The sequence below is a fragment of the Balaenoptera borealis genome (genome assembly GCF_965194805.1).
Source record: "Balaenoptera borealis genome assembly, chromosome: 18".
Taxonomy (NCBI): domain Eukaryota; kingdom Metazoa; phylum Chordata; class Mammalia; order Artiodactyla; family Balaenopteridae; genus Balaenoptera; species Balaenoptera borealis.
Genome location: NC_138877.1, coordinates 17,858,493 through 17,883,650, shown reverse-complemented (window position 1 = coordinate 17,883,650; position 25,158 = coordinate 17,858,493). Strand labels below are relative to the sequence as shown.

The 25,158-nt window shown below is 46.9% G+C and overlaps 1 protein-coding gene across 1 annotated transcript in view; it reads right to left on the bottom strand.

The window, feature by feature from the left end:
* Positions 1–25,158, bottom strand: part of LOC309615800 (guanylate cyclase soluble subunit beta-2-like) — a 92,296-nt gene that overhangs the window by 16,029 nt on the left and 51,109 nt on the right. Inside the window, 3 exon segments of the mRNA XM_082365776.1 lie at positions 15,461–15,556; positions 17,791–17,942; positions 20,498–20,652. Coding sequence (XP_082221902.1) covers positions 15,461–15,556; positions 17,791–17,942; positions 20,498–20,652 — 403 coding nt within the window.

Sequence of the window (25,158 nt, the reverse complement as noted above, 5' to 3'; positions counted from 1 at the left end):
AATGGCACTTGTTGAATCTGGGAAAAGTGTGAGAGACTTCTCTGTAAACTGATTTTTCTTTTGGTCAAAGGCTTAATTTTAAAAAAACTTTCTGATGTGTGAAGAACTTACAATGAAGACAAATTTTTGTGGAAAGATATTATATGCCAATAACTTTAACTGATCATGGGCATTAACCAGTTGAATGACATCAGCTATGACATATATTTTGAGGCTGTTAACCTCCATTTTAGTTCTCCTTGATTTAAAGTTTTTTAAATTCCTGATTTTTAATTGTTGGTTTTCCCATTTTCTTCACTCTGATTTTTTCCTCTTAGTTCGTTAGTGCTCGGTCTCTACGGAACAAGGCCTTGCTGTGATGGGGTGTGATTCAGTCTGGCTGGTCCCGCCCACGGGATGATCTCGTTGCTTTGCTGAGTGCCTGAGTGATCCGTTCTTGAGCGTTTGTGACTTCGGTCTCCTTTGTGCTTGTCACTAGTGTTTTCAATCCTTTTTAATTCAGGTCTTTATTGAAAGAAGATACTTTAATGATGTTTTTCATTCCTGCAATGCAAGTTTTTAACAGTATTTCCAAACAAATGTGTTCAATAGAGATGAAAAAAGTCAAACTGATTTTTCCATAAGCAGAAACTTAATTTTTTCCTAACATAAGACAAAGCTGATGCTCTATATGATTTTGAACCTCCTTAAAAGTTTTTCCGCCCTTGAATAAGATAAAACAAGTCATGTTCAGACTGGTGTTTATTAGTCGCTGGCAAATTAGTTGACGGTTCCTGACACCCCCTGCTTTGTTTGATTAATGTATTCTCTCTACCGTGGGGCCTCACTGGCACTTGTTGATCTGAGAAAGCATTAGAGATTCCTACATAAATCTATTTTATTTATTTTATCATATGCTTAGTTTAAAAAATGTCTTATATAAAAGATGCCTTTCCTTTTTCTCAGTTCCAATTGGCATCAGCCTAGCCTAATCCAAGGCCATGACATCGTAGGAAAATTCAGGGGCTGCAAAGTCCATAGCCACGGACCAAAGCCTACTCTGAGTTTTCTCCTCCAGGACAGAAAAGAGCAATGGCCAGGATTTGGGGGCGCTTTACTTTTTGGTAATATGGGTTCATTCCAATCCAGTTTGGGACACATTGAGTGAACCTTACTGCATGTTTCAGGCTCCAAACTAACCATTTGTTTAAACAGCTGGATATTTTAGGTGAAAAATTCAGTTTTAACATTTTTTTACATCTCTCCTGTTTAGTTCACTCCAACTATATGCATCTGATGTAGGTGCTTTATAAGGGTGCATGAGCTAGTATGTATCGATTGAACATTAGGAGGGTGCAACCCAGTGGCCAAGAGCTTAGACCAGAGTTGGGCAGGGCCCAGTTCTTACCTCTGCACCTGTTTCCCCATCTGTAAAATGTGGATAATCGAGGGCTTCCCTGGTGGCGCAGTGGTTGAGAATCTGCCTGCCAATGCAGGGGACACGGGTTCGAGCCCTGGTCTGGGAAGATCTCACATGCCGCGGAGCAACTAGGCCTGTGAGCCACAACTACTAAGCCTGTGCATCTGGAGCCTGTGCTCCGCAACAAGAGAGGCCACGATAGTGAGAGGCCTGCGCACCACGATGAAGAGTGGCCCCCGCTTGCCACAACTAGAGAAAGCCCTCACACAGAAACGAAGACCCAACACAACCAAAAAAAAAAAAAAAAAAAAAAATTTAATTAATTAATTAAAAAAAAATGTGGCTAATCATGGCACTTACCTCACACTTGCAGGACTAGAGCACGTGGCTGATGCCTGGCATATAACAAGTTCTGGACCAATAGCAGTCACGACAGTATCACCACCATAGTTTCCCACATGAGCGCCTATGTATCTAACACTGCCTGTTGACTGGAAACTGCTCTATCAGGTAGACACCAGGCTATGACCAGCCCCTCTTCTCCTTAAGCAAACTGGAGCCCTCCACGCGGGGGAAGCGAAACAAGAGAAAATACTCTGAGGCTTCGCATTTGGAAACCAGAAACAGATGCGCAGAGCAGCGCCCACCTCTGTTTGAATTGTACACTGTGACAGGTTTTCTGATGCCACCTTTACAAGGATGAGTGAAGCAGTTCGTTGACATATCATTATCACGTTTTGAAGTTAAACAGCCACAGGATCTATGAACTCTCATCACGCAGTTAATTATTCCTGGATTCCTCTGTGCTCTTGAAACAGATTCTATTTATTTAACCATCCCCTGGGAGCGCTGGCTGCCTTTGTCCCCGTGACACAGCCAGTGGTGTAAAACCTCTGCATCTGTCAGATTTCTCCATGTGGAACATAATTGCCTGATTACCATTTGAAAGTACAGCCCTGACATTACAACTACATAGACCCACCAATGATCACAATGATGTCCTGACACCTACAAGGGGATGGGGGGGAGGGGTGCCTGATGCCATAATAAATGTGCACCAGATGAATGCTTGCCTTCAGATGGACCAGGTCTGAGTTTACAGCTGCAGATGAAGTGTTCCTTGGGAACAAAAAAAAAAAAAAAAGAAAGAAAGAAAGAAAAAGAAAAGACTAAAGAAAAAGAAACCAACAGATTAGCATCAGCGTGAGTCTGGTGGAGCCAGATGGCTCTCTGTGGAAACGGAGCTTTCCCGCTTTCTTCCAGTAACCCCGACCAGCAGACAGCGAGCATGCTAAGAGGGGAGAAAAATGATCTCATGCCTCAGCCAGGCACATGATTCTCCTTCTTTCTCTCACACACAACTTGAGCTGAAGGAAAGTTGGAAAAGAAAAAGGGGTGAAAAAGAAAGGGCGGGGAAAGTCAGGTTGTCATTAAGAATTAAGCTGGTCAGAGCCCAAAGGAGGGTGAGACGCAAGCCCCTGGCCAGGCGAGGCATCGGACAGCCAGGCTCAGATGCCCACGAAGGGGAGAGCCATGCCGAGGGAGGACCGGGAGGTGGGAGGGACCCTGGCACGTTGTTAGCCCCTCCGCCCATGTCCACCAACTTGTCCACAGAGGCTTAGTGTATAAGAGGCTGGGAGATGGGTTAAGAAGCCATGGGATTAATCTCTGCACTCCCTTGGGGAAGGACGGTGGATGGTGTTTTCAAATTCTTACTAATGAAAATATCCGCCTCTCTCCGTGGGCTAGAAGCCAGGGTGTTTGTAATAGTCCTTGGCCTGCTGGACCAGGTCGGAAGCCGGACCAACCATCTGCTTGGATCCCAGTCTGCTGTGCCCCTGGCCTGTGCCCTGGGGAAGGCACTGGAGCCAGACAGAGTTCCTAACGAACCTAACAGGTTGTAGGTGTGGGAGGGGACCTCCGAGGACCTAAGGCTGAGAGGAGGCTCATCCCGGCGTCACTCCGCCTTCCCTGCTGAGCAGAGCATTCACTGCTCATAAACAAAAGTCTGTGATCTGGAGTGACAGCCAGACCTTGGACTGATGCACCTGGGGCGGACCACCAGATGTCGGTGTCAGCGCACAGCACTGGTGGAGGCCGGCAGTGTGCAGGAGTCCCATGAGCTAATCCACCCTCTGAGTGAGTGTGTACACACCCCAGCTTGGCACTGAGGCTCCCGAGGGCTCCCACCCAGAGAGGTGCGTCCCAGAACGAATGCTCCCTCGGGAGTGCCGGGGGCTCACGGAGCAGCTTGTCAGCCTGCCTAGGTCTCCCTGGGCACCTGAAGTTTGTCTCCACCAGTGTTTACTCCAAAGAATAAATAGTAGGCTCCAGGGGGATGCCAAATGCACGATGTAGTCATTCAATTACAGCTGGAAAAGATTATTTTGATCCTAATAAACATGGAACAAAATCCTCTCCATTTTCAACCAGGGCTGGGGCACCTGCCTCGCCATTTCTGGCATCTTCGGTAGAGCTGAGCATTAAACTGGCATGTTCTATCGGGGCCAAGGAAGCTGCCAGCTGGGAGCTGGGGCCACAGGCTCCTGCTTTTCTCCTTCCAAAAACAAAACAAAAGCCACTACTCCACCAGGCAACCGTTTGGCTCTTCATCTCTCGGGCAGTGCTACCACCTAACAGTGTTCCTAGTTCTGTCTGGGTTGGCTTTCCTCCCTCACCGCTGAGCTAAAGGATTCTGAAAAGAAAGCATACAGGGAAAGTAACAGGAATCGCGAGCTGGATCATCTTTCCTTAGCCCCACTTTAGCAGGAAGACCACTTAACTGGAGCATTTAAAAAAAAATCACATTCACAGAGGGATTACTAAGTGTCCGTAACTCTTCTAAGGGCTTTGTGTGTATGTCACGTAATCCTCATGACACCCCTACGAGGTAGGTCCTCTGATTATCCCCATTTTACAGAAGGAACATTCAGACACAGAGATGATAAGCAACTTTCCCCAACACGCACAGCTGCCAAGTGGTAGAGCCAGGATTCAAACCGGGCTCTACCTGGCTCCACGGTCCACATGTCCAGGCTACCCTCCCTTTTTTGATGTTGTCGTAACGTTGAACAGCATGTCTTCTGCTTAGGCTATTTGCCAGCGCCAGTGGTGTGAGCTTGGGCTACTAAATCTCCCTGAGCTTGTTTCCTCACCTGTCAGTTAGGGACTGGAAACATTGTCTTATCATGGGGTTGTTGCCAAGAGCAGAGGTAACGTGTCACATACATGCAAGGCCAGTGCCTAGAATTTGGTTATCAATAAATGTTAGTAGTTACTATTGTTGTAAATATCAAGGGCATCTTTGTGCTCTTGTATTTCACTGTGAGGTAGGTGGGGCAGCTGTCACTAACCCCATTTTACAGGTGGTAAAATTGAGACACCAAGACATCAAGCAGCAGAGTCTGGCCAAGAACCCACATCTCTGGAGATTGCATTCAGTCTAATCCTGGCTTGCTCTGGCCCTTCTGAACTATGGGCCACACCACCTATTTCTAGACACAAGACACAGCTGTTGTCTGGAAGGACAGCAGAGCAAGAAATTCAGCTCTTTCCGCCTTCCCTTCCCTTCCTGCTCCTGAGATTGGCAGCCGACGGTCAAATCTGCCCTCCTGGGAACTGCTGAAGACAGTTAACGCCTCTTGGGACAAGTAAGGTCCCAGCAAGAATGAATCACAAAATTACGTGTGCCCTTCAGATTTTCTTTCTTACGTAGGTTAAACAAATACTTGTTTTTTCACCATCACCACGTGCAGATGCTAGACCACCAGACCACTTCTCTGCCGCCCCTCGCCCCTGACCCCAGGCCTCTGAGAGCATTTCCAGCACTCGCCACTCACCACTGCCCAGATGTCCCCATGCCGCAGCGAGAAGCAGTCGAGGGGCCTCCTGAGTCTGAAGGCAGCCGGCCAAGGGACCTGGTGGCTGGCGGCACTCTGCCTAATTTCCCAATCTTTCCTAACTCTGCCCTTCCGGCGATTTTCACATTTTCTCCTCCATTTTACTTTCAGAAAATCTCTGGGGAATGCGGCTTTTGTTCTATCGCTTCACATAATTCCCAGGGCTGGGAATGAAAATGATTTCCTTTCACAATCCCTGGCTGAGTGCCTTTCACATCCCGGCTGTGTTCTGGGGTGATTTATAAACTGCGGGGTCTGGGGCTCTTTCCTCCTCCCTCCCTCCCATCATCATTTAGAGTAAGACATTGCCCACGGCCAGCTCTGAGGTCACGGTGTCCTCTGAAGTCAGCCACTGGGGCTTCTGCTCCAAGGCAAAGACTCAGTGGAACCACAGTGAGGAGAGCGGGAGAGCCGTTCATTCCCGTTAGAAGAAAACAGAAGGAGGTCCTACAGCCCAACTTCTCATCCACGAGAACAAACAAGACCCAACGTCTCCAAGTATCGGGGTTGGCTTTGAACTGAGACTGTGAAAGCACATTTTCCAAACTTGTCAGGATTGTGTTTCATTTCTAGACCTTTATTCTCAAAGGGACAATGAGCAAGAGACGCAGCTTAAGAAGTCTTGAGCTGAGAAATGAAGTTACTTTTTTTCTTTGCCGCCATTAAACTCAGCAGGGGAGAAATTAACCCGAGGGGTTCGTGTTTCCCTGTCACAACAAAGCACAGAAACCAGACGGCAGCGTGTCATTAGGAAAGCGATGTGCCTTTGACCTGAAGACCACTGTCTGTCAGCTGCCTCCACGGATTCCTGTCCCTCCACTGGACTCCCTCCGGGTGCCAGCTGGTCAGAAGCTGAAACAAGACAGAGGGGTGAGCCGAACGGTCAGGCCTCAGACTGGTCCCGGGACAGGGGTTCTGTTTGAGCCCAGCCCCAGGGAACACAGTAGACACCATGGGCTTACTTTGCTACCTCCTGAGCAAGAAAACATCTTCACAGCTGAGGCCACAAAGGTCCATTCAGACATCTGCCTTGTTACATCTTTTGTCTAAGGCTGTGTCATCTTGTCGGTCACTTACCAAATCTTTACTCGTGCATAACTCACAAAACAGCATTGAGCCTCCATACCTGCTGCCCTGTGACCGTCTACGAGGTCTGAGCATCCGTACACACAGGGTTCAGACCCAGTGCTGCCATGGTTCATCACTAACCTCTCTGGGCCTCGTTTGTCCTCATCTGAAAAGTGGGGAAATAACGATTATACCCTCCTCCCAGGGTTGTTGTGATAATTAAATTAGATGCCTTCTATAAAGTGAGTACACAACGCCCCCCACACAGCACAAACTCAAAGATGCCAATTCTTATTTCTAAGTGTGGGAAGGAGCCCATGGGGGAGGCACCAAAAAAGAACCTGGGTCTGTGAGCCACAACAAGGAGGGAGGGAGCGGGACTCGGAAGGAATGGAAACAAGGAGGCTGGGTAGAGACACATCTCCTGCTCACCCTGCACTTTCATTTGGAAAGGTCAGCATCGAAGATTTTAAAGTAATCTATATTCCCATTTCTCTCTCTCTTTCTTTTCTTTTTTTTTTTTTTTTTACACTAATCATTGTTCCAGAGATGCTCAAGTTCAGAGAGGCTCCCAAATTTGATTTGAAGCTCTAGAGTTCTAAAAATCAGGAAATGCAGGCGGGGCTTCGTCTCCAGCCTTCTGTCCCCAAACGAATGAATGACTTCCTTCGCCATTAGGGGCTGTTAGCACCTCCCTTCCTCCTGAAACTGGATCAGTGATTACCTCTATTTTAAGATCCTAAAAGCAATGGGTAATTTTCAGCACAAAACAATCAGATGGAGGCAAGTTCAATTTGCTAATGGACTGGTCATTAATGAACATAAGTGATGACACGTGGAAAAACGTGGGCTACTGGACCTGTCCCCAGTCTCTCCCGGGCTCAGGCCCAGGATGAGGTGAGAATTTGGCAGATCTAGAACCATGTCACTGGGGCAACTCTGGGTGATGATTCATACGGAGTATTTTGCTCATGCAGAAGTTGGGGCTAAACTGACAAGGTTCATAAACCCCTCAGATGCGGCATTTGTATAAGGTATGGGTTCAGACGGGAGCTGGCTAAGTGGAGTTGTCATTGACTACAGGTTCATTTGCGCATCATGGCACATCCCACCCCACTCCACACACATGCAAAAGACTGACTCCTGCTCAGCAGTATTTTATGCTCTTTGGAAATAGATTATTCCCATATGGGGTGGGATTTTGGTTTTGTTTTTTTGCTAATTCACTACTAGTCTTATTCCAAATACCCTTTATCCCTTTCACTTTGAATTACAGAGTTCATTGCAGTATTGTTTTTCTTTGAGATGTAAGCCCTATTATAATTTAAAAAGGATTTGAATTTTTCAAAAATGGAAACATTCAGGATAAATGATAAGGACAGTATGTTTGAAAAGTCTGAGTTCAGTTTTGTTTTGGCACCATCGCAAACAAAGGAAAAAGGAACTGATTACAGATGGGAATGTAGTTTTTTTTCTACTGAGAAAGAGTAGTACTGCCTCCAGCTTGCCCATCAGCATCAGAAAAGGGTTCAGCCTCCCCATCTAGCATCTCCCTGTACCTCAGCTTCTCCAGATGTAACAAGATACTAGACCATACATCCGACTCCTACTCAACTCACAGAAATGTTATAAGAACCTATGAGAGAAAATCTCCACAAAGTAGTACCGTGATCACAGAACTTGTTTTGTCTTTAATTGTACCCCAAGTAGGGGTTACCCTAACAAAAATAAAAAACTGAACAAGAAGGAGTTGGAGTTGCTTCAAAAATAAAAATAAAAGTAAAAAGAGGGAATATAGCAAAGAAAACTGTCTCTTTACCTATCGACAGTCAGGCTCTGTTTCTGATGTGCTCCTGCTTCCAGACGGCACCAAGATTTCTTTGTAACCAGGATGAATAATCTATTTTCTGGCTTAACCTCTCACAAAAAATTTTGGACGTAAACTCAACACTAGGAAATAATATTTCACAAATCTCTTAGTCTCCCCTTTATGCAACACCTTTTCATGTTTTTCTTCCAATTTCTCTTCTCAAAAAATTTTCAACTTAGCTTTTCACTGCTGATTCCGTTCTCTTGCACCCACAGCACAATTTTCTCTCTTCTAAGCTGGCTGTGTCTCATTTTCTCACTTGTGTCTTAACTGTGGTCCTCCTCCATATCTACTCCCATTTCACTCCTATGAAACTCTCCCCCCTTTCTCTCCTTGAGAAAAAATCCCCTGATTAACACTGAGAAAAAGATGACCAGCTAGGATTGTGTTGGGGAAAGAACTGAGATGGCCTACTGAAAGCTGGACAGGCCAAATTTTGAGTTCATGCTGCCTGACAATTCAAACGAGACTTGGTCAACACGGAATTGCAAGACTCTCTTGGAATTTCTACACATATATATTTGACATTTTACCCCAGTGCAATTCCACAATCCAGATGGTGGAAGAATTTCCTTGTTTTCTTGAGATAAATTCTCATTCATCATCTTTTGCTCCCATGAGACCACTGCTCACAGCCCCTGAGGACTGCCTATTAGGAGCATCATTTTGCTACAGTTTAATGCTCGCTATTGTGCAGAGTTAGGAAATGCAGCATTCTGGCTAATGATGTTTTCTGACTAATTGAGAATTACAATGTACACCTTCCATGGATTACTAATATCTAGACACCAGGAATAATCTAAATACCAAAGCTAAATTGAACTCGGTTAGTCCTTGGAGAATTCAGAGGCAACTTCAGAATATCAGGGTCATCACAAATGGTTGCAAATGTGCAGAAGTACAAGATAATTGGGGTTTCCATTTGATACAAAGTAAATGTGGCTTTTGGTGTGTAGCACCATGGGAAATAAGTGTACCATTTCAAGCACATAATTTTTTTTTTATAAAACTCGAAATGTGTTTTGAAATGTTTTAAATGTTTAAAGGAAAGAAATTCATCACCTGCTAATTTACCAAACAGTATATGTGATAATCCCAATTCTGTAACAAAAAGTACACGTATACACACATATACCCTCACACACTCAAGTGTGGGAGGATGGGCACCAAAATTTTAACAACAGTCTCTCTGGGTGATGGAATTAACAGGTGCTTTTGTTTTCTTCTTTCGGTTTATCTGCACTTTCTGGTTATAAAAAATAATAATTCCTTCTATAACGTAAATGAATAAACAATCCTTAGTTGAGCAAACTAACACAGCCCAATAAATAATTAAAAGCAGCACAGAAACCCATTTCAAAGTAGATTAAGAATGGATTAAATGAAAAGAGTGGTAGCAGAAGAAATCTTCCCGTTTGGAAAACAGCCATCACACATGCTATGTTGTCAAATGTGAACTTGGCCGCGGGGAAGGGAGGGGAGCGGTGCAGAAGTGGTAGCAAGGTGGAGTCTGGGAGAACGCTGTTGTCTTGGGGAATATACATGGGATTTGGGTCATCGCCTGGACGTTACAGGCAGGGCTCTGTGGTCATAAAGGATATGATTTGGGGTTACAAGAAGGGATTCTTACATTTGCAATTAAAATAATTCCTTGTCTGCATTTCTGCATCTGTTTCTAACCTCCTAGATAGAATCAGATATGGGAAACCACAACTTAGTTTCAGTACTGATTCTCCCCGACTGGGGAGGGGGTTTGGCTGGAGCCTGAAGTCAGACTCTGTCGGGTCTCCCCAGTACCCCGTCCCGGTCCTTCCCAGCACAGGGACGGTCGCTGGCCTTTCCGTCCCACCCCACCCGTAACTCCCACCCTGCCCTGCTCCAGCCTTTACTCTGCGGGGTCTCCATGTGTGTGGAGCACCTTATCTCCTCCTGCTTGGTTCCATCGGGGTTAATATTCCAATAAATCGACCTGCTCTGGGGGGAGGGCAGGTTGACCACACCATAGTGTTCATGGGTGTGAACAGAGAAAGGAGCCATGGATTCTAGAAATATTTGTGGAGGGAGACACCATCAGTGAGAGAATTTTATCCTAGTGATGAAAAGGGTTCAATGGAGTCTCCACACTTGGGGGATGGGTTGCCATTCTAGGCTCGCCCACCCCCTTGCTTCCTCTTTCTGTCCATGGGCAAAAGAGGCCATGCCCTGGAGGAACTACATCTCCAGCTTCCAGAAGCCCCTGCATTCTCCAGGGATCAGAGCAGAGGCCACACCCTTGCCATGCCCATTCCTGCCGTCACCTGCAACTCCTCTAAGACTCTTTCAGGTCCTCGGTGTGTCTCCAGCCGCACCTGTGCTCGCTGTCAGCCCTGTAACACCCTGCGCTCACCTTGCCTGGGGCTCTCCTGCTGCCCGCTGATCTAAAGCTCCCTGTGTGCAGCAAACCAGTATGATTTTTTTAACCCCTGTAGTACCACTTACAGTTTTGTGCCAAGACTCACATATTTGTTCAGTGAATGAATTCTCAACAATAGGGTCCCTAAGTGATTAAGCAGTTGGCATACCTGACCTGTCTTCAGCACTTTACAGCTTTCGGATGATACACAGTATCTCCTATGTTCCTCAAAGCCACCTCCCTGGTAAAGCAGGCACTCTGTCGCCTGTGCTTTCAGGATGAGAAAAATGAAGCGAAGAGGCTGAGGCTCGCCCGAAGTGACACAGCTGGTGACTGGATATCAGGACCTGGATCCAGGCCCAGGAATTCTGATTAAGGGCCAATGAATGCTCTTTCCACTATGACAACGGTTCCTGAGCCCAGCAGCTCATCCGACTGCCCCGTGGAGATGCCTGACAAACCAGAGTGGAACAAACCCTGCTCTGGACCTGCTGAGTCGCTCTCTGCGCGAGGCCCCGCCACGTGTACTGTCAACCACAGGTGATTCTGATGCCCTCCCACCCACGGCTGCCTCCCACCCACAGCTCTGATGCCACATCCCGGCCAATGATACCAAAGCTGACAACCAGTGACTTTACCCAAAAGTCACATGTTCCTCCAGTATTGACCTGCTTATTTGTAAAGAGTTCATTTACACGTCCCAGGATCTTCCTTCTATGGAATGTTGCTGGGTTAACAGGTCAACTTCTAGAAAGCCTGAGGTTAAAAATGGCTATGCCATTCATTAGCCCCAAGTAGAAGAGACTGGGAAAGTTTGACAGCCATGCTTATGAAGGCCTCAGAAAAGCTGTTGAAAAGCTTTGGAGCTGAGAATGAGGGCCCAGGTTCCTCAGCCTGGTTCCAAACCAGCTGTGCCTCAGCTCGTTGGACACGTCTGGGAAAGGCACTTGTATTGTCAAGACTCTTTAAAGCCAGGGGCAAGGACCCTGGCAATTAAGTGACCACAAACCCATCCAAGAATTACCCAGGGGGGTGGGAAAGTTCTTCCTGTTGGGAAGAGTGAGTAAAATATGAAGGGAATCGGCAAGTTCCCCAGCAGGCATGCTGCTTAAACTCAGTCAGGAGAGAGACCCTCAGCACTCAAGTTCTCCAGAACGATTAGGAATTGTTGTAAGAAGTCCTCGGAGCTGATTTAACCTGCCGTGAACCCAGCAAGTGGACACCCGCGGCCTGTGATTTATGGGGAGGAGTCGCCTCCAGAGAGGAGCCCGGGCTGCTTGCCGAAGCACCGTACGCGGGTCAGCCTGGAACCCATTATGATAATCGTCGGGAGAATCAGCTTGGAGACAAGTTGAAGCAAGTTGAAATTTGAAAAACACATTAACAGGGGTCTGAAGAGATGCCAGAAGAGCCTGCCAGCAGGGACAGCTGGAAGGCCAATTTTTTAGTCAATACTGAAAGGTGGTTGCTTAAATATCCGAGTCAAACACATGATTTCTCTCCGGCTCAATACTCCCGTTTAATTGCGCTGGAGAGTCTCTCCACTGACACATCTAACACCCAAATGCAGAGCGGAGTGAAAGAAAAGCGTGTTATTGAAGTGCAAATGAGGTCCTGGGTGGAGCCTGCAGGCCTGGGTCCTGCTGGAGAGGTTCCTGCCGCCCCGCAGGCGCTGGCTGGGCTTCCCGGCCGACCCCCGGTAGAGAGGGCCGAGGAGGGCGGCACGTCTCAGCTGCCCTCAGAGAGGGCTCTGTGGGTCGCTCCTCGCCCCTGCAGCCCCGCGGACTGCCCAGGCCCTGGGGGAGCCTTCAGGAGCCAGAGTTCTCCCGGGGAGAGGGAGGCACGGCGCTGGAGCCCAGTGAGAGGGAAATGCGTGCCCCTGGGGAGCAGTCGCAGGCTTGGCAAGCAGGTGACAGCCTGGTGGGGTTGATCGGTGAGGAGAGCCTTGACTGGCGTCCTGACGTTGGGAGACAGGCTGGTCTCTGAGGTATCGAGACCCAACAGCCTGGCCTTCGGAGGGAGGCCTGACAGACCGGTGGTTCCTGACGGGAACCCTTTCCCAGGATGACGCCCACAGAGGGGCCCAGGACTGGAGGTGAGAGCTGGGGCAGCCCTCACCTACCTCAGAGCTAAGCAGGACGTTATCAGATGTAGCTAGAAACCCAGGAGAACTGGGATGTCACCAGGATGAAAAGGAAAAGGCAGGCCCCGGGGGCAGGTGACACGAATCCCTCAAGGCAGAATTCTCTGTCTCCTGCCAACCATCAGTGATAAGGAAGAAGCCTGGCAAACTGGAACTCAGTGCACCTGCAGCAGCCGTTAAAAGCACTTCCTGATTCAGTAGGTCTGGGTCTGGGGGGCTCGCCTGAGGCCCACGGCCCAGCTGGCTTTGTCCTCGTTTCCCCAAGCCCCCGGCTCACCAGACACGGTTTCCCATTCACCCACTGCGCGTGAGCTGTTCCTTGTTCGCATCTCCGCTAATCACACCCAACAATCAGAAATCTGTTCAGGTGGGGCTCAGAGGATCGGATGGAAACCTGGCTGGGCCACCCTGAAGCCAAGAAGTCCAAGTGCAGCTGCCCATGCTTGGGGAAACTATGAAATGGATCCGGTCTTTTCCCGAAGGAGGGCTCCCATGGGCGTGGGCTGCCGCAGATAGACAGACAGCCTGCGGAGCAAGTCCTGCTTCTCCCACTCGCTGGTGGTAGGACCGTGTACAAATTATACAACCTTTCTGCACTTCAAGCTTCCTGCCTCTCTTATGGGACTAGTCATGTGACTGGTGTAGCACAGGACTTGTATCAAATACGATCATGCGGGTAAAATGCCCAGGACAACAAATATCCGTTCTCTAGCCTGCCAGTTCCCCCCACCCGCCAAACTGAGGTGGCCTCAGTTTCCCCTTCTCTTGCTGTTGGGTTTACTTTTTGTCCAGGGAAGCAACAGTTAAAAGAGGTACTACATCAGGGTCCCAGATGAGAAATTTGTCTCTCACCTCGAAGCAAGAGGCCAGCCCCGCCCAGCCCCGTTGGTTTCTCCCATGGAGGGACCCCCTTACGCAGCAGAAGTTTGAAAAATGAATCTCTTCGCCTCCCTGGAGCAGGCGTTCTTAGGGCTCCCGCTCTGAGCTGCTTATGGAGCAGCCGTTGAGGAATACCAATGGCAGGGGTCTTCCCCCTTGGGTGCCCCCATGGAGACCCAGCAGCTCCTAGCTTGCCCGTACTTCATATCCTTTGAACTTGCCAAGCTTGTGTCTGCCTTAGGGCGTGGTGCTGCCCAGAAGCCCACACCCGGACAGCCGAGTGGCTCTCTCCCTTTACGCTCGTTTCAGCTTAAATGCTGCTCCCTGCAAGAAACCTTCTTGGCCCTCTTCTCCATTACTCAGTTTTATTTTCTTCTTAACGCTTATCACTACCTAAGATGATCTCATTTATTTTGGTACATGTTGGCTGTCTCCCTCTACTAAAACCCAAGCTGTGTGAAGGCAGGGACCTCATGTGTTTAGTTCAAGGAGCATCACAGATCCCACATAATGCCTGGCCTCCACTCTCTGCATTCCTGGAGCATCAAGAAACGTCATGGAACGAACGAATCTATGCATGTTACATGCCAAACTGTAATAGCATTGGACAACTGTTCAGGCCTTGAACACCGTCAGAAACATGTAACTGTAATCAGGTGGGGAGCGGGGAGGGGAGGAAAACGCCTCTGGGTGATGGCAGGAAGTCTGCTTTGAGCTTCTCATGCTCCAGAATCCAAGATTCTACCTGCCCCCAGATCAGAGCAAGGGAAGTTTTGCTCTGTCTCCTCTCACTGGAATTGAACAGAAGGGTGCTGGTCATTCCCTCAACCTCATATTCTGGGATCAAACTAGAGGGAAGTGTACAGACATTGGGGCGGTGCCCAACGCCAAGGGCTCAAGCAACACTCAACCTAAGAGATGTCTATTAAAAAAACAATAGCTAACTCTTTGCAAGGATTATTAAGCGGTTCTAACTCTTTCCGTGGATTGTCTCATTTGTCTTATGAAATTGTCTCAGTGACCACGGATGGTTTTTGAAAGATCCCTGGGACGTGATCCTCTGTAACAGACACACACTGCTGTTTTGCCTCAAAAGCTTAACTCCACCGGGATCGCCGAACCCTAAATGGGGTTTCCAGAAAGGGAGAGGGAGGCAGTGGCAGCACGAAGCCAGAAAGGAGAGGGGGGCGGGCCTGCTGCTACAGTGGCTCGTTCTGCAAGCCCGTCCCTGGTCCTCCAGCACTCCGCTGGGACCCCACTGTGTCAGTCCTGAGAAGGGCTCCTGAGGAAACTGAGGGCTCGCCAGGGCAGTCGAGAGTAAGCATGAATTGAGAGAAACCCTCATTTCCACCGCCTTCAGGGACAAAGAGGAAAAGAGGGTCCCTGCGCCGGGCTTTGGGGTGGGGTCCATGCTCTGAGGTGTCCAGGGAGCGCCACGTGGTGGGTACCAGGAGGTCTCCAGCACCCCTCCTTACCAGGCAGCGCGCCACCGAGGGCACCCGTCCAGAGAAACTTCATTGTGTGGGTTCACGGGGGCTAGTAAGTTTTTCTGAGGATCAGAGGTTCTTTTGGAGGGGGGCAGAGAGGGCCCTTTTCATAATGAGGGACTCCCACTTGGGACACGGGGTGGGGAGCTGGGCGGGTTGGGGGACCATTTTAAAAAAAGCTTCCTCGAAACACAGAAGCGTCCTGCCCCGGGGCCCCAAACTCCACCTGAGCTGCCCCTCTCCGGCCCTTTCCCCTCCCCGGGAGCCGGGCCTCCGAGGCCGGGGCAGCGCTGGGAGGCTCTGTAACCATCTGGGCTACTCACCACGGGCTGTTTCACTCTTGGGGAGCAGCCGCCGGCTGTCTGCCGACCTCATGACGGCCAGAGTCCTGCTGTCTCGACGTCCCTGAGCACTCGCTTCTGCAAGAAAAGCACGCGGGGAAGGCCTCTGAGCGGGCGCCGAGGCGGGGCCTTCCGAAATGCCTCTGAAGGCGGCAGCCCCGGGCGCTCCCCGCGCAGGGCACGGACGGCCGGGAAGAGCACTGCGCAAGCCCCGCCCCCAGGGCACGCCCGGCTCCCCTCCCTCCAGTTCAAGCCCTCGGCCTCCCAGGCCTCCTCGAGTCACCCGGAGCCCGCGGGCGTCCCCCAGGGATGACCTGAGGGAGGACGCAGCTTGGGAAGAGCGCTGACTTTCCCCGCCTCCATCCCGGGCTCTGAGAGGCTGACCCGGCCGCGTGGGGGAATGTCCCGTGGCCCCTGGAGGCTCATGGGTCACATTCTCGGACCCCTTGGACCCTGAGGGAGCAGCGCCAGCACGGGGTCTCCCCTGAGGGATCCCGGCCTTCCTGTTCCTGCTGAAGCTGCGCCCCGGTGCGGATGTGGGGAGGGGAGGGGCAGAGACCCCCGTCCCCAGAGCTTGACAGCCAAGGCTCAACGTGGGAAATCCTAGGCTGATAGGGAAAAGGTGAGGGAAATATAGAGAAGCATGATCGATAGATAGATAAATAAAGAGAGAGAAAGAGAGGTGGAGATTCCCCACCCCCCATCCCTTCTGGATTCCACACACACAGGGTTGTGTTTCTCTGCACAGAGATACCTGGCCAGGGGCTCGGCTGGGGGCTGGCATCCCCCCAGAGGAAGGGGTGACTTTCCTCTATTATAAGCCATAACCGGGGGCTCCCTACCCCCTACCTACCTGGGTGCCTTTTCCCATTTTGCACCAGACACTGTTTGGGGTCCGGGAGGGGCTGTCCCCTCCGCCCTTTTCACATCCTCTCCCTCTCCTCTTTCTCAGGGTCCATCTTGAGATCTTCAACCAAGACATCCTTACTCATTTCTGTTTTGTTTTGTTTCCAGCTCAGAACTGAAAGTGGGTTAGATTCTACTGACCCAGACCATGTCCTAGAATCCTGTTTCTCAAATTTCCAGCTTGAGAGCCACCCGCAGGGGGGATCTGGGAGGAAGCGGTCTCAGGTTTGAGCTCGGCACACCTAGTTTGTTAATCCTATACACACCTCTGTCCTGTGAGGAGGACCAGCTGGTGAGAAGAGCAGGCGATGTCAGTGGGTGAGGCGCCCAGAGCCTAGAAATTCAGAAGCTCTAAGGAGGGTGGCTCCTGGTTCTTATTAGCCAAAGCTATTTCTACTTTTTAATTTAGATCTTTCTATCTCACGTGTCTCCAGCAATAAAATGTGGCCAAAACCAGTCACAGCTCACAGGCATACTAAGGTGAGGTGCTATTAGAATGACAGCACCACCAAAACCATTTAAAAAGCTTTCAGATTTCTATCTCTTCGTTGGTATAGCCCCACTTTTAAAAACAGTAACTATAATTCATTTGTCCCAAAGAGACATCCTTCCTAAATTAGCTACGTAAACGAGGAACCTCTGGATTTAGAGATTTTCCTCTGCAGGCCCCAGGAGCAGCTAAAGATTAGCTTCTGTCAGAATGAATCCATTTCCTTCACCAGTTTGCTTCAGAGGTTCAGGAAGGTTTGCCTTCGGCTACTGGGTCTCCCCTTGAGGTCAGCATTTCCCAGCATTAACTAGGGCGGTTGTTAAGAAACCCTGACCGTGTGGGGGGATGTGCTCCTCCGTACAGCTGAAGGAGGCCTCTTTGGTGGACTCCAGCCAAATGGGGTTTTAACCTAAACTCACTCTCTTGCCATTACCGGAGCCAGGTGAGTCACAGATTTTGTCTTTCTTCCCTGTTTTCAAAGCCAACAGACAATGAGGAAGGTGGAAGTTTCCAGTGTGTGAAGAAAGCCTGTCTGGAGCCTCCCTGGAGGCTGAGGAGCAAATGGAGGCTGCGAAATCCTCCCCCAGCTGCAGGAGAGGCTGAGGGAAAAGCCCTTTCTTGGACAGGGAAGAACCTTGAAAACAAACGCATGAGGGACCCTTTAGGCTGGGTCCATCAGGCCAACTCAAGAAACATCCTAACATCCAGAATGCAAGAGAAGAGTGTTCAGGGCAAACTGGTCGCACGGGTCCTCAGGGGCTGTTCCCAAATGGAAGGTTGCAGCGTGGGCGTGGGCAGGGATGGTACCCACGCTGGCCCTCAAACCCAAAGAGCTCACTAAACACAGCTGAAGTTGTTAGTGGGGGGGGAAAAAAAACATTCAGCACAAATGACAAGGCTTATCTTTTTTGCTTACCCTCAGGATCAAGCCGAGTTTGAGGTCTCCCCATGATCTCATCCTCTGAGGCATTCAAGTTCCGGATCAGAAAGTATGTGGTCATTTTCCCTTTCCCTTTCACTTCAATTTCACCCCTCTCAATTATTTCAAAACCTTGATTATCCAGGGCTCTGCATAGAGAAAAGAAAAATGCCCCTGATATCCAAAGATCGCAGGTCTGCAACTTGAGAGTCGGCTGCAATGGGAAGGGTGATGCGAGAGGAGGATTCTGGGACCCAAGAAGAGGAGTACAGGGAGGGGACCGTGCAAAGGGACAGGGCTGAGGGATGACTACGAAACGTGGACTTGCTTATGTATTTACTGGCCGCTGAGAGATGTTGGAGACAAACCACAGAACGGTGCAGACCAGCAACGTTTCAGATTCATGGTCAGCTGCCTCAGCCAGGGCTCAGCACCCATCAACCTTCCCCTGCACTTGGCCAGTTTTGTGGAGATTGCAGACCTTCACCATGCTCGTCACATTCCCGCATTTAGCACCTGCCCTCCTCACTCTCACGCTGCTGACCACGCCTCCTACTTCGTGACGTGATCCATCCAAAAAACTACAACCCTTAGAGCGGAGACCCTGCACCTTCTCATCCCATTGACCACACCCATCCTTTCCCCCAACCTGAGAGGATGTCTTGTTCAAGGGCATCCTACCCACGCTCCCTTCCTACCTCCTCAACTCTTGGCGCCCTGGACCACCTCTTCCCTTATCTTCAGCTCCCTCTCCACTTGCCACCTCCCCTCAGCCTGCCAGCACGCCAAGGTCTCTTCCATCCTAAATAGAAGTAAAAACCTTCTCACTTGATTATCTTCTGCTTTAATCCCATACAAACACTCTCTTCCTTTTATCCTTCAACCCACAATCTGGTGTCTATCCTCCCCTGCCCCCCATTCTATCACATCCACTTCTGATAATGTCCCAACACCTCTGGTGAATATTTTTCACTCCTGGTCACTATATTTGACACTTCTTGTTCAATTCTTCCTCCATAAAAATATCCACAAGGGTTCTTCTCATCCTGAATTCTCTTATTTCTCCTGCCTCTTCCATGGGTCCCTCTTCCTCCACCTGCCACTTAAATGTTAGTTCTTTCCACTGTTCTTCTCACACCGCATCCCTCCCCAAGTGATCGCACCAACTCTCATTGTTTAATTACCACCTCTATGTTATTACTCCAAGTCTGGTTCCCCAACCAACAACTTGGCTCCAAATCTCACCCATCCATTTAATGGCACCTCTCCCTAGATGCTCCCCAGTTCCTTTGAATTCAACACTTCCGAACTTGAATTCATCATCTGCCCCTCTGAACTGGGATCCCTCTCCGTTGTTCCATCTCAGATGATGAGATTCAGGCCCCAGTCACCCAGGATGGGGACCTGGGAGACATTCAAGGCTCCTCCCTCATTTTCATCCCCCATTCCTAGCAATTACCAAATTTAGCTGATTTTACTCCTCAGATTCCCACTGACGAATTGTTTTGGTTCAAATTAAACTCTTAACGGGTCTTCTCTTTCCTATGTCCTGATGCTCAAACATCTGCCCTTATGCAGCCTTTAGTGGTCAGTGTCAAACAGGACCCTGACCTTGGCATTGTGTCTGATCTCACACTCCTTAGGGGCCCCTCCTCACCTACAATGAGAGCCCTGCCCTTCAGTGAGGCACACACAGCTCTCCCCACTTTCTGCCTCATATTTTCCACCCCAGCAAAGCTAAATCATTTGTAGTTCTCTGCACTTATTCTACATCTGTGTTTGTACTGCTTGCTTTTCACTCCCAGTACACCAGTTTGGGATAAATTGTGCTCTGGGACTCCTTGTTCAAGATCCAGCTCAGGAATCTCCCTCCTCCACACAGAATCTCCTGACTGGGTTTGGCACCCTTGCCCCACGACACACACTATAATTCCCTCAGGCATGAGAATGGGTGGTTAAAGCCTGATCCCCTGGGTTGTATCCAGGCTGTTTTGCTTCCTAGCCTACTTGTGACCTGAAACTAGTGATTAACCTTTTTGCACCTGATGTTTTTTTTTCTTCTCATCTGCAGATGAGAATAATAATAGTATATCTTCATAGGGTTGTTGCAAAAGAGTAAATGGACTATCATATGTTGACGAACTTGGAAGAGAATGTGGCCTCTTACAAGTTCTCAGCAAACCATAAGTATTGTTTCATGCATATCTTGACCACTGTACTTATCACACTTTAAAAATAATTATCTGTGAATATTTCTTTCTTCTTCCATTAGACCAAGGGTCAGCAAACTTTTTTTTGTACAAAACCAGATAGGAAATATTTTCAGCTTTGGGGGCCACATAGTCTCTGTCACAACTACTCAGCTCTGCTGTTGTAGCATGAAAGCAGCTGTAGATAATATGTAAATAAAGATCCTGGCTGTGTTTCAATAAAACTTTATTTACAAAAACAAGCAACAGCCGAGATACAGCCTGTGACTATAATTTGCCAATCCCTGAACTGGACCATATGCTCCTTGAGAGCAAAAACTACCTTATAGTAGAGGCTCAATAGTATTAATTGTCTGCCACAATGTCCTCTGTAAGTGTGGCATGGAAGGAAAAACACAGGCTTCCTCCACTACCCCCATCCAGTGGCTACTAGGCACACTGTACCTTCTGGAAGAAAAAGGGACAAAGAGAGGAATGAATAAGTGAATGGTTACCTGTAGGCCATGGGGCTAAGATGCACTTTGTTGGGAAGCCCATGACTTTCCATCCTACAGACTGTATTCACAGTGTCGCCAAACAAGCAGTACCGCGGCATCTTGTCCCCCATGACACCTGCCAAGACTGGTGCCGTAGGGATGCCCACTCTGACCTGCAGAGAGAACCTCACTGAAAAGGGACCATCAGATACTCTTGTTTTTATTTTTAAATTAAGGTATAATTTACATAAAAGGCATACATAAAAGGCAGACCTTAAAGTATTTAGCTCCACGAGTTTGGCAAATATCCCTGTAGCCACCATCCAAAATAAAATACAGACTAGGTCCATCACCTTTGCAAAATTATCTTGTGCCCCTTTCCAGTTAAGGTCCATCCCTCCCTGCAGAGGTCACCACTTTGTTATTTCTTCTCCCAGAGATGAATTTGCCTGTTCTGCAACTTCACATAAATGGAGTCATATAGTATATTCTGTTTTGTGTCAGACTTCATTTATCCAAATCAATGTTTTTAAGATTCACCGATATTGTTATATGTATCAGTAGTTCATTCTTTTATTTCTAAATACTAGTCTATTGTAAGAATATATCACAATTCATTGTGTCCAGTCTTCTCTTCACAAACATTTAGGTTATTTCCCATTTGGAGCTGTTGTGAACATTCTTTTACAGATCTTTTCATGGACATAACATTTTTCATTTTTCTCAGGAAAATACCTAGAAATAGACTTCCTGGATCACAAGGCAGATGTATACATGTATTACAAATATTTTTCCCATTCTGTGATTTTTATATATGCATTTTCCTTAATAAGCAGAAATTTTTAAATTTCAATGAATGTATTAGTTTGCTAGGGTTAACAAAATACCACAAACTTGAGTGGTTTAAACAACAGAAATTTACTTTCTCACAGTTCTGGAGTCTGGAAGTCCAAGATCAAGGTGTCAACAGGTTTGGTTTCTCCTGAGGTCTCCCTGCTTTGCTTGCAGATGGCGGCCTTCTTGCTGTGTCCTCACATGGTTTTTCTCTGTGCACACACATTCTTGGTGTACATCTCTTCATGTATCCAAATTTCTCTTATTATAAGGACACCAGTCAGATTGGATTAGAACCCACCCTAACAACCTGATTTTGACTTGTTACCTCTTTAAAGGTCCTGTCTCCCAATACAGTCACATTCTGAGGTACTGGCAGTTAAAGCATCAGCATATGAATTTCAAAGGGAACACAATTTGGCTTAGAGCAATGAAGTTAACCACTGTTTTTCTTTCATAGTTTGTGCTTTTTGAAGCACTAAGAAATCATTGCTTACTTCAAAGTCATGAAGCTATTATTCATATTTCCTTCAAGAAACTTTATGGTTCTATCATTTAGGTCTGCAATATATATCAAATTAATTTTTATAAATGGAGTTAAGTAGGATTGAGGTTCATTTTTCTTCCCATATGTATATTCAATTGTAACAGAACCCACTTCATAAGAAGAGATTCCTTCTCCACTCAACTGATTTGGTACCTTGGTCAAAAATCAATTGTCCTTAAATAAGTACTCAATTGCTGGGCACTATATACTGCACCAGTGATCTATTTGTCTATACTTCTGCCAATTTCACTGTCTTTATTACCGCAGCTTTAAAAATAAGCCTTGAAATTAGGTAGTGTAAGTCCTCCAATTTTGTTATTTTTCAAGATTTGAAACAGTCTATTTTTATTTTCCAATTTGTTTATCCTTAGTATATAGAAATTCAACTAATTTTTAGATACTGCTCTTATATCCTGTGATCTTGGTAAACTTACAAGATCTGGTAGTTTACTGCAGTTTCTATAGGATTTTCTAGGTGCACCATTGTTTGGTTTATGAATAACAATAATTTTACTTCTTCCTTTCCAATACTTATGTCTTATTTTTCTTTTTCTTGCCTTATTGCACTGGGGTGGGGATTTTGGTATATTTGACTAGAAGTGCCTTTCTTTGAATTTATCCAGTTTGGGTTTCTTTAGCTCTTGAATCTGTGGGTTGATTTCCTTCATCAGTGTTGGGAAATTCTCAACCATTGTCTCTTCAAATATTTCTTCTAACCCATTCTCATTCTATTCTCCTTCCTAGTACTCCAGTGCACATATGGTAGCCCAATTGATATCCTACAGATCTAGGATGCTCTATTCCACTTTTTTCATCCTGTTTTCTTCTTTATGTTTCAGTTTGAATAATTTCTATTGCTCTGACTTCAAAATCCCTAATCCTTTCCTCTACTGTGTCTAGTCTCTTTTAAGCCCATAAATTGAATTCTTCTGATTTCTGACATCTTGGTTTTCATTTCCATGGGATGGATAGATAAGTAGTGTATATGTATATCTCATCAGTTTAAATGTGTTGTTCCCCTTTTCCAGCAGATGCTTTAAAATATTTATCAAAGTTATTTTAAAGACTGTCTGATAATTCCAACATCTGGCCATCTCTGGATTCGCTTCTATTGACTATTTTTCTCTTGGCTATACACCACACCACGATTTTCTCATTTCTTCTTACAGCTCATATTTTTAACAATTTAATTGTATAAAAGTACAGTGGAGACTGAAGTAGGTAATATTTACCCCTCAGAAAAGTTTATACCCCTTCTTCTGGCAGACTGCTAAACTGGAAACTGAGTGAATTGAATCTGTATTTTAGTTAAGTCTGGGCTTTTTCCAGAGATACTGTTAGATTCCGTTCAGCACTTTTTTCTTTTTAACATCTTTATTGGAGTATAACTGCTTTACAATGTTGTATTAGTTTTTGCTGTATAACAAAGTGAATCAGCTCTATGTATACATATATCCTCATATCCCCTCCCTCTTGCGCCTCCCTCCCACCCTCCCTATCCCACCCCTCTAGATGGTCACAAAGCACCAAGCTGATCTCCCTGTGCTATGCAGCTGCTTCCCACTAGCTATCTATTTTACATTTGGTAGTGTATATATGTCAATGCTACTCTCTCACTTCGTCCCAGCTTACCCTTCCCCCTCCCCATGTCCTCAAGTCCATTCTCTATGTCTGTGTCTTTATTCCTGTCCTGCCCCTAGGCTCATCAGAACCATCTTTTCTTAGATTCCATATATATGTGTTAGCATATGATATTTGTTTTTCTCTTTCTGACTTACTTCACTGTGTATGACAGACTCTAGGTCCATCCACCTCATTACAAATAACTCAATTTTGTTTCTTTTTATGGCTGAGTAATATTCCATTGTATATATGTGCCACATCTTCTTTATCCATTCATCTGTCGATGGACATGTAGGTTGCTTCCATGTCCTGGCTATGCAGCACTGGTTTTAAATATTATGAAGGCTGAATCAGGACTTTCTCTCCAGCAGGACATAGGATCTAAGCACCACCAAGGTTCTGAGGACCTCCTTATGCTAACCCCAGCCAAGCTTCCAGCTTTGTGAATTGTGGGAGATCTCTTTCTGCTTTACAGCCCAACAGTGAGATTTTGGAGTGTCTCCTTGTTCTTCACTCCCACCTGGACTCTCTGCACCTTGGGAGATTTTTCTCTGCCATTCTTCTATGCCCCGAGACTTCAAAGGGTCATTGTAGTACACTAGGTGAAGGCCAAGAGCACCTCAGAGCAACTTGTCTTAGTTCTCTGACTCTAACATTACCCTTCCATGGACCACGGCCTTGCATTTGGGAAAGGCCCACACTCCTCTGGAACTGGGGGTCTCTCTCAGGTCTCCTCCCCTATCCCTAGCCTTTGACTGAATGAACCTATGCATTTCGTGAAGACCTGTGGGGAAAAAGTTGGTAAATGGGTACCGACTCTGTGGCTAGAACTTATCAAAGACAGCCGCTCTGGGATTCTGACCTGTCATTCCAGCTCCAAGGTGGCCATTAAAAGTTCACTAAACTTTAGACTGGTTTCTTCTTACCCTCACCTCTGGTAGATTACTTCTCCTAGGGCTCTATGAGGGATGAATGTAATCAATCATGGGTGTCCTCCTCAAAAGGGTTTGCCACTTTCTGGAATTTGGTTCATTTATATTTCTTTGCTATGTGATTTTTAAATTTTTTTAACTACTAGCATGGAAACAGAATTCTCTTGCAGCTTTCAATATCCTAGTCAGACTTACTTGTCTTTTCATCTTTTCATGCTAGATTTTCTTTTCCCTAAAATAAGATTATAAATTTCTCTAGGAAAAAGAATCTGCCATACATTTCTCTGAATCCTTCAAAGCACCTAGCACTCATGCATAGTGTGACCTCAGCAAATGTGTATTAAAGGCTTTATGAAAGAAAGAATAAAAGATCTCAATGAGTATTAATTTTAAAACTGTAGCAGTAGCAGCACAATTCTCTTGAGAGAATGTTTCCAGCCCTCTCCCCTACTTCCTTAAATAAACCCACATGATATACATTTTCTGGTGGATATTTAATGATGCTCTTAACTATGTCCCTATTCTTATCTTAGAACTGATAACATCTTATCCTGTTTTTTTTCTTGGTAAATCCACTATGCAAGTTTCCAGGAATTCATTGTTTAATTTCATTCTTTTTGGTGTAGCACTATTATTATCTCTGTTGCCACGCCTCCTTCACAAACAGACACAGGTACTGTCTATTTACACAACAGTATATTTTCAATTATTCTTCAGCAGCTTACATTAGAATTCTTTAACCA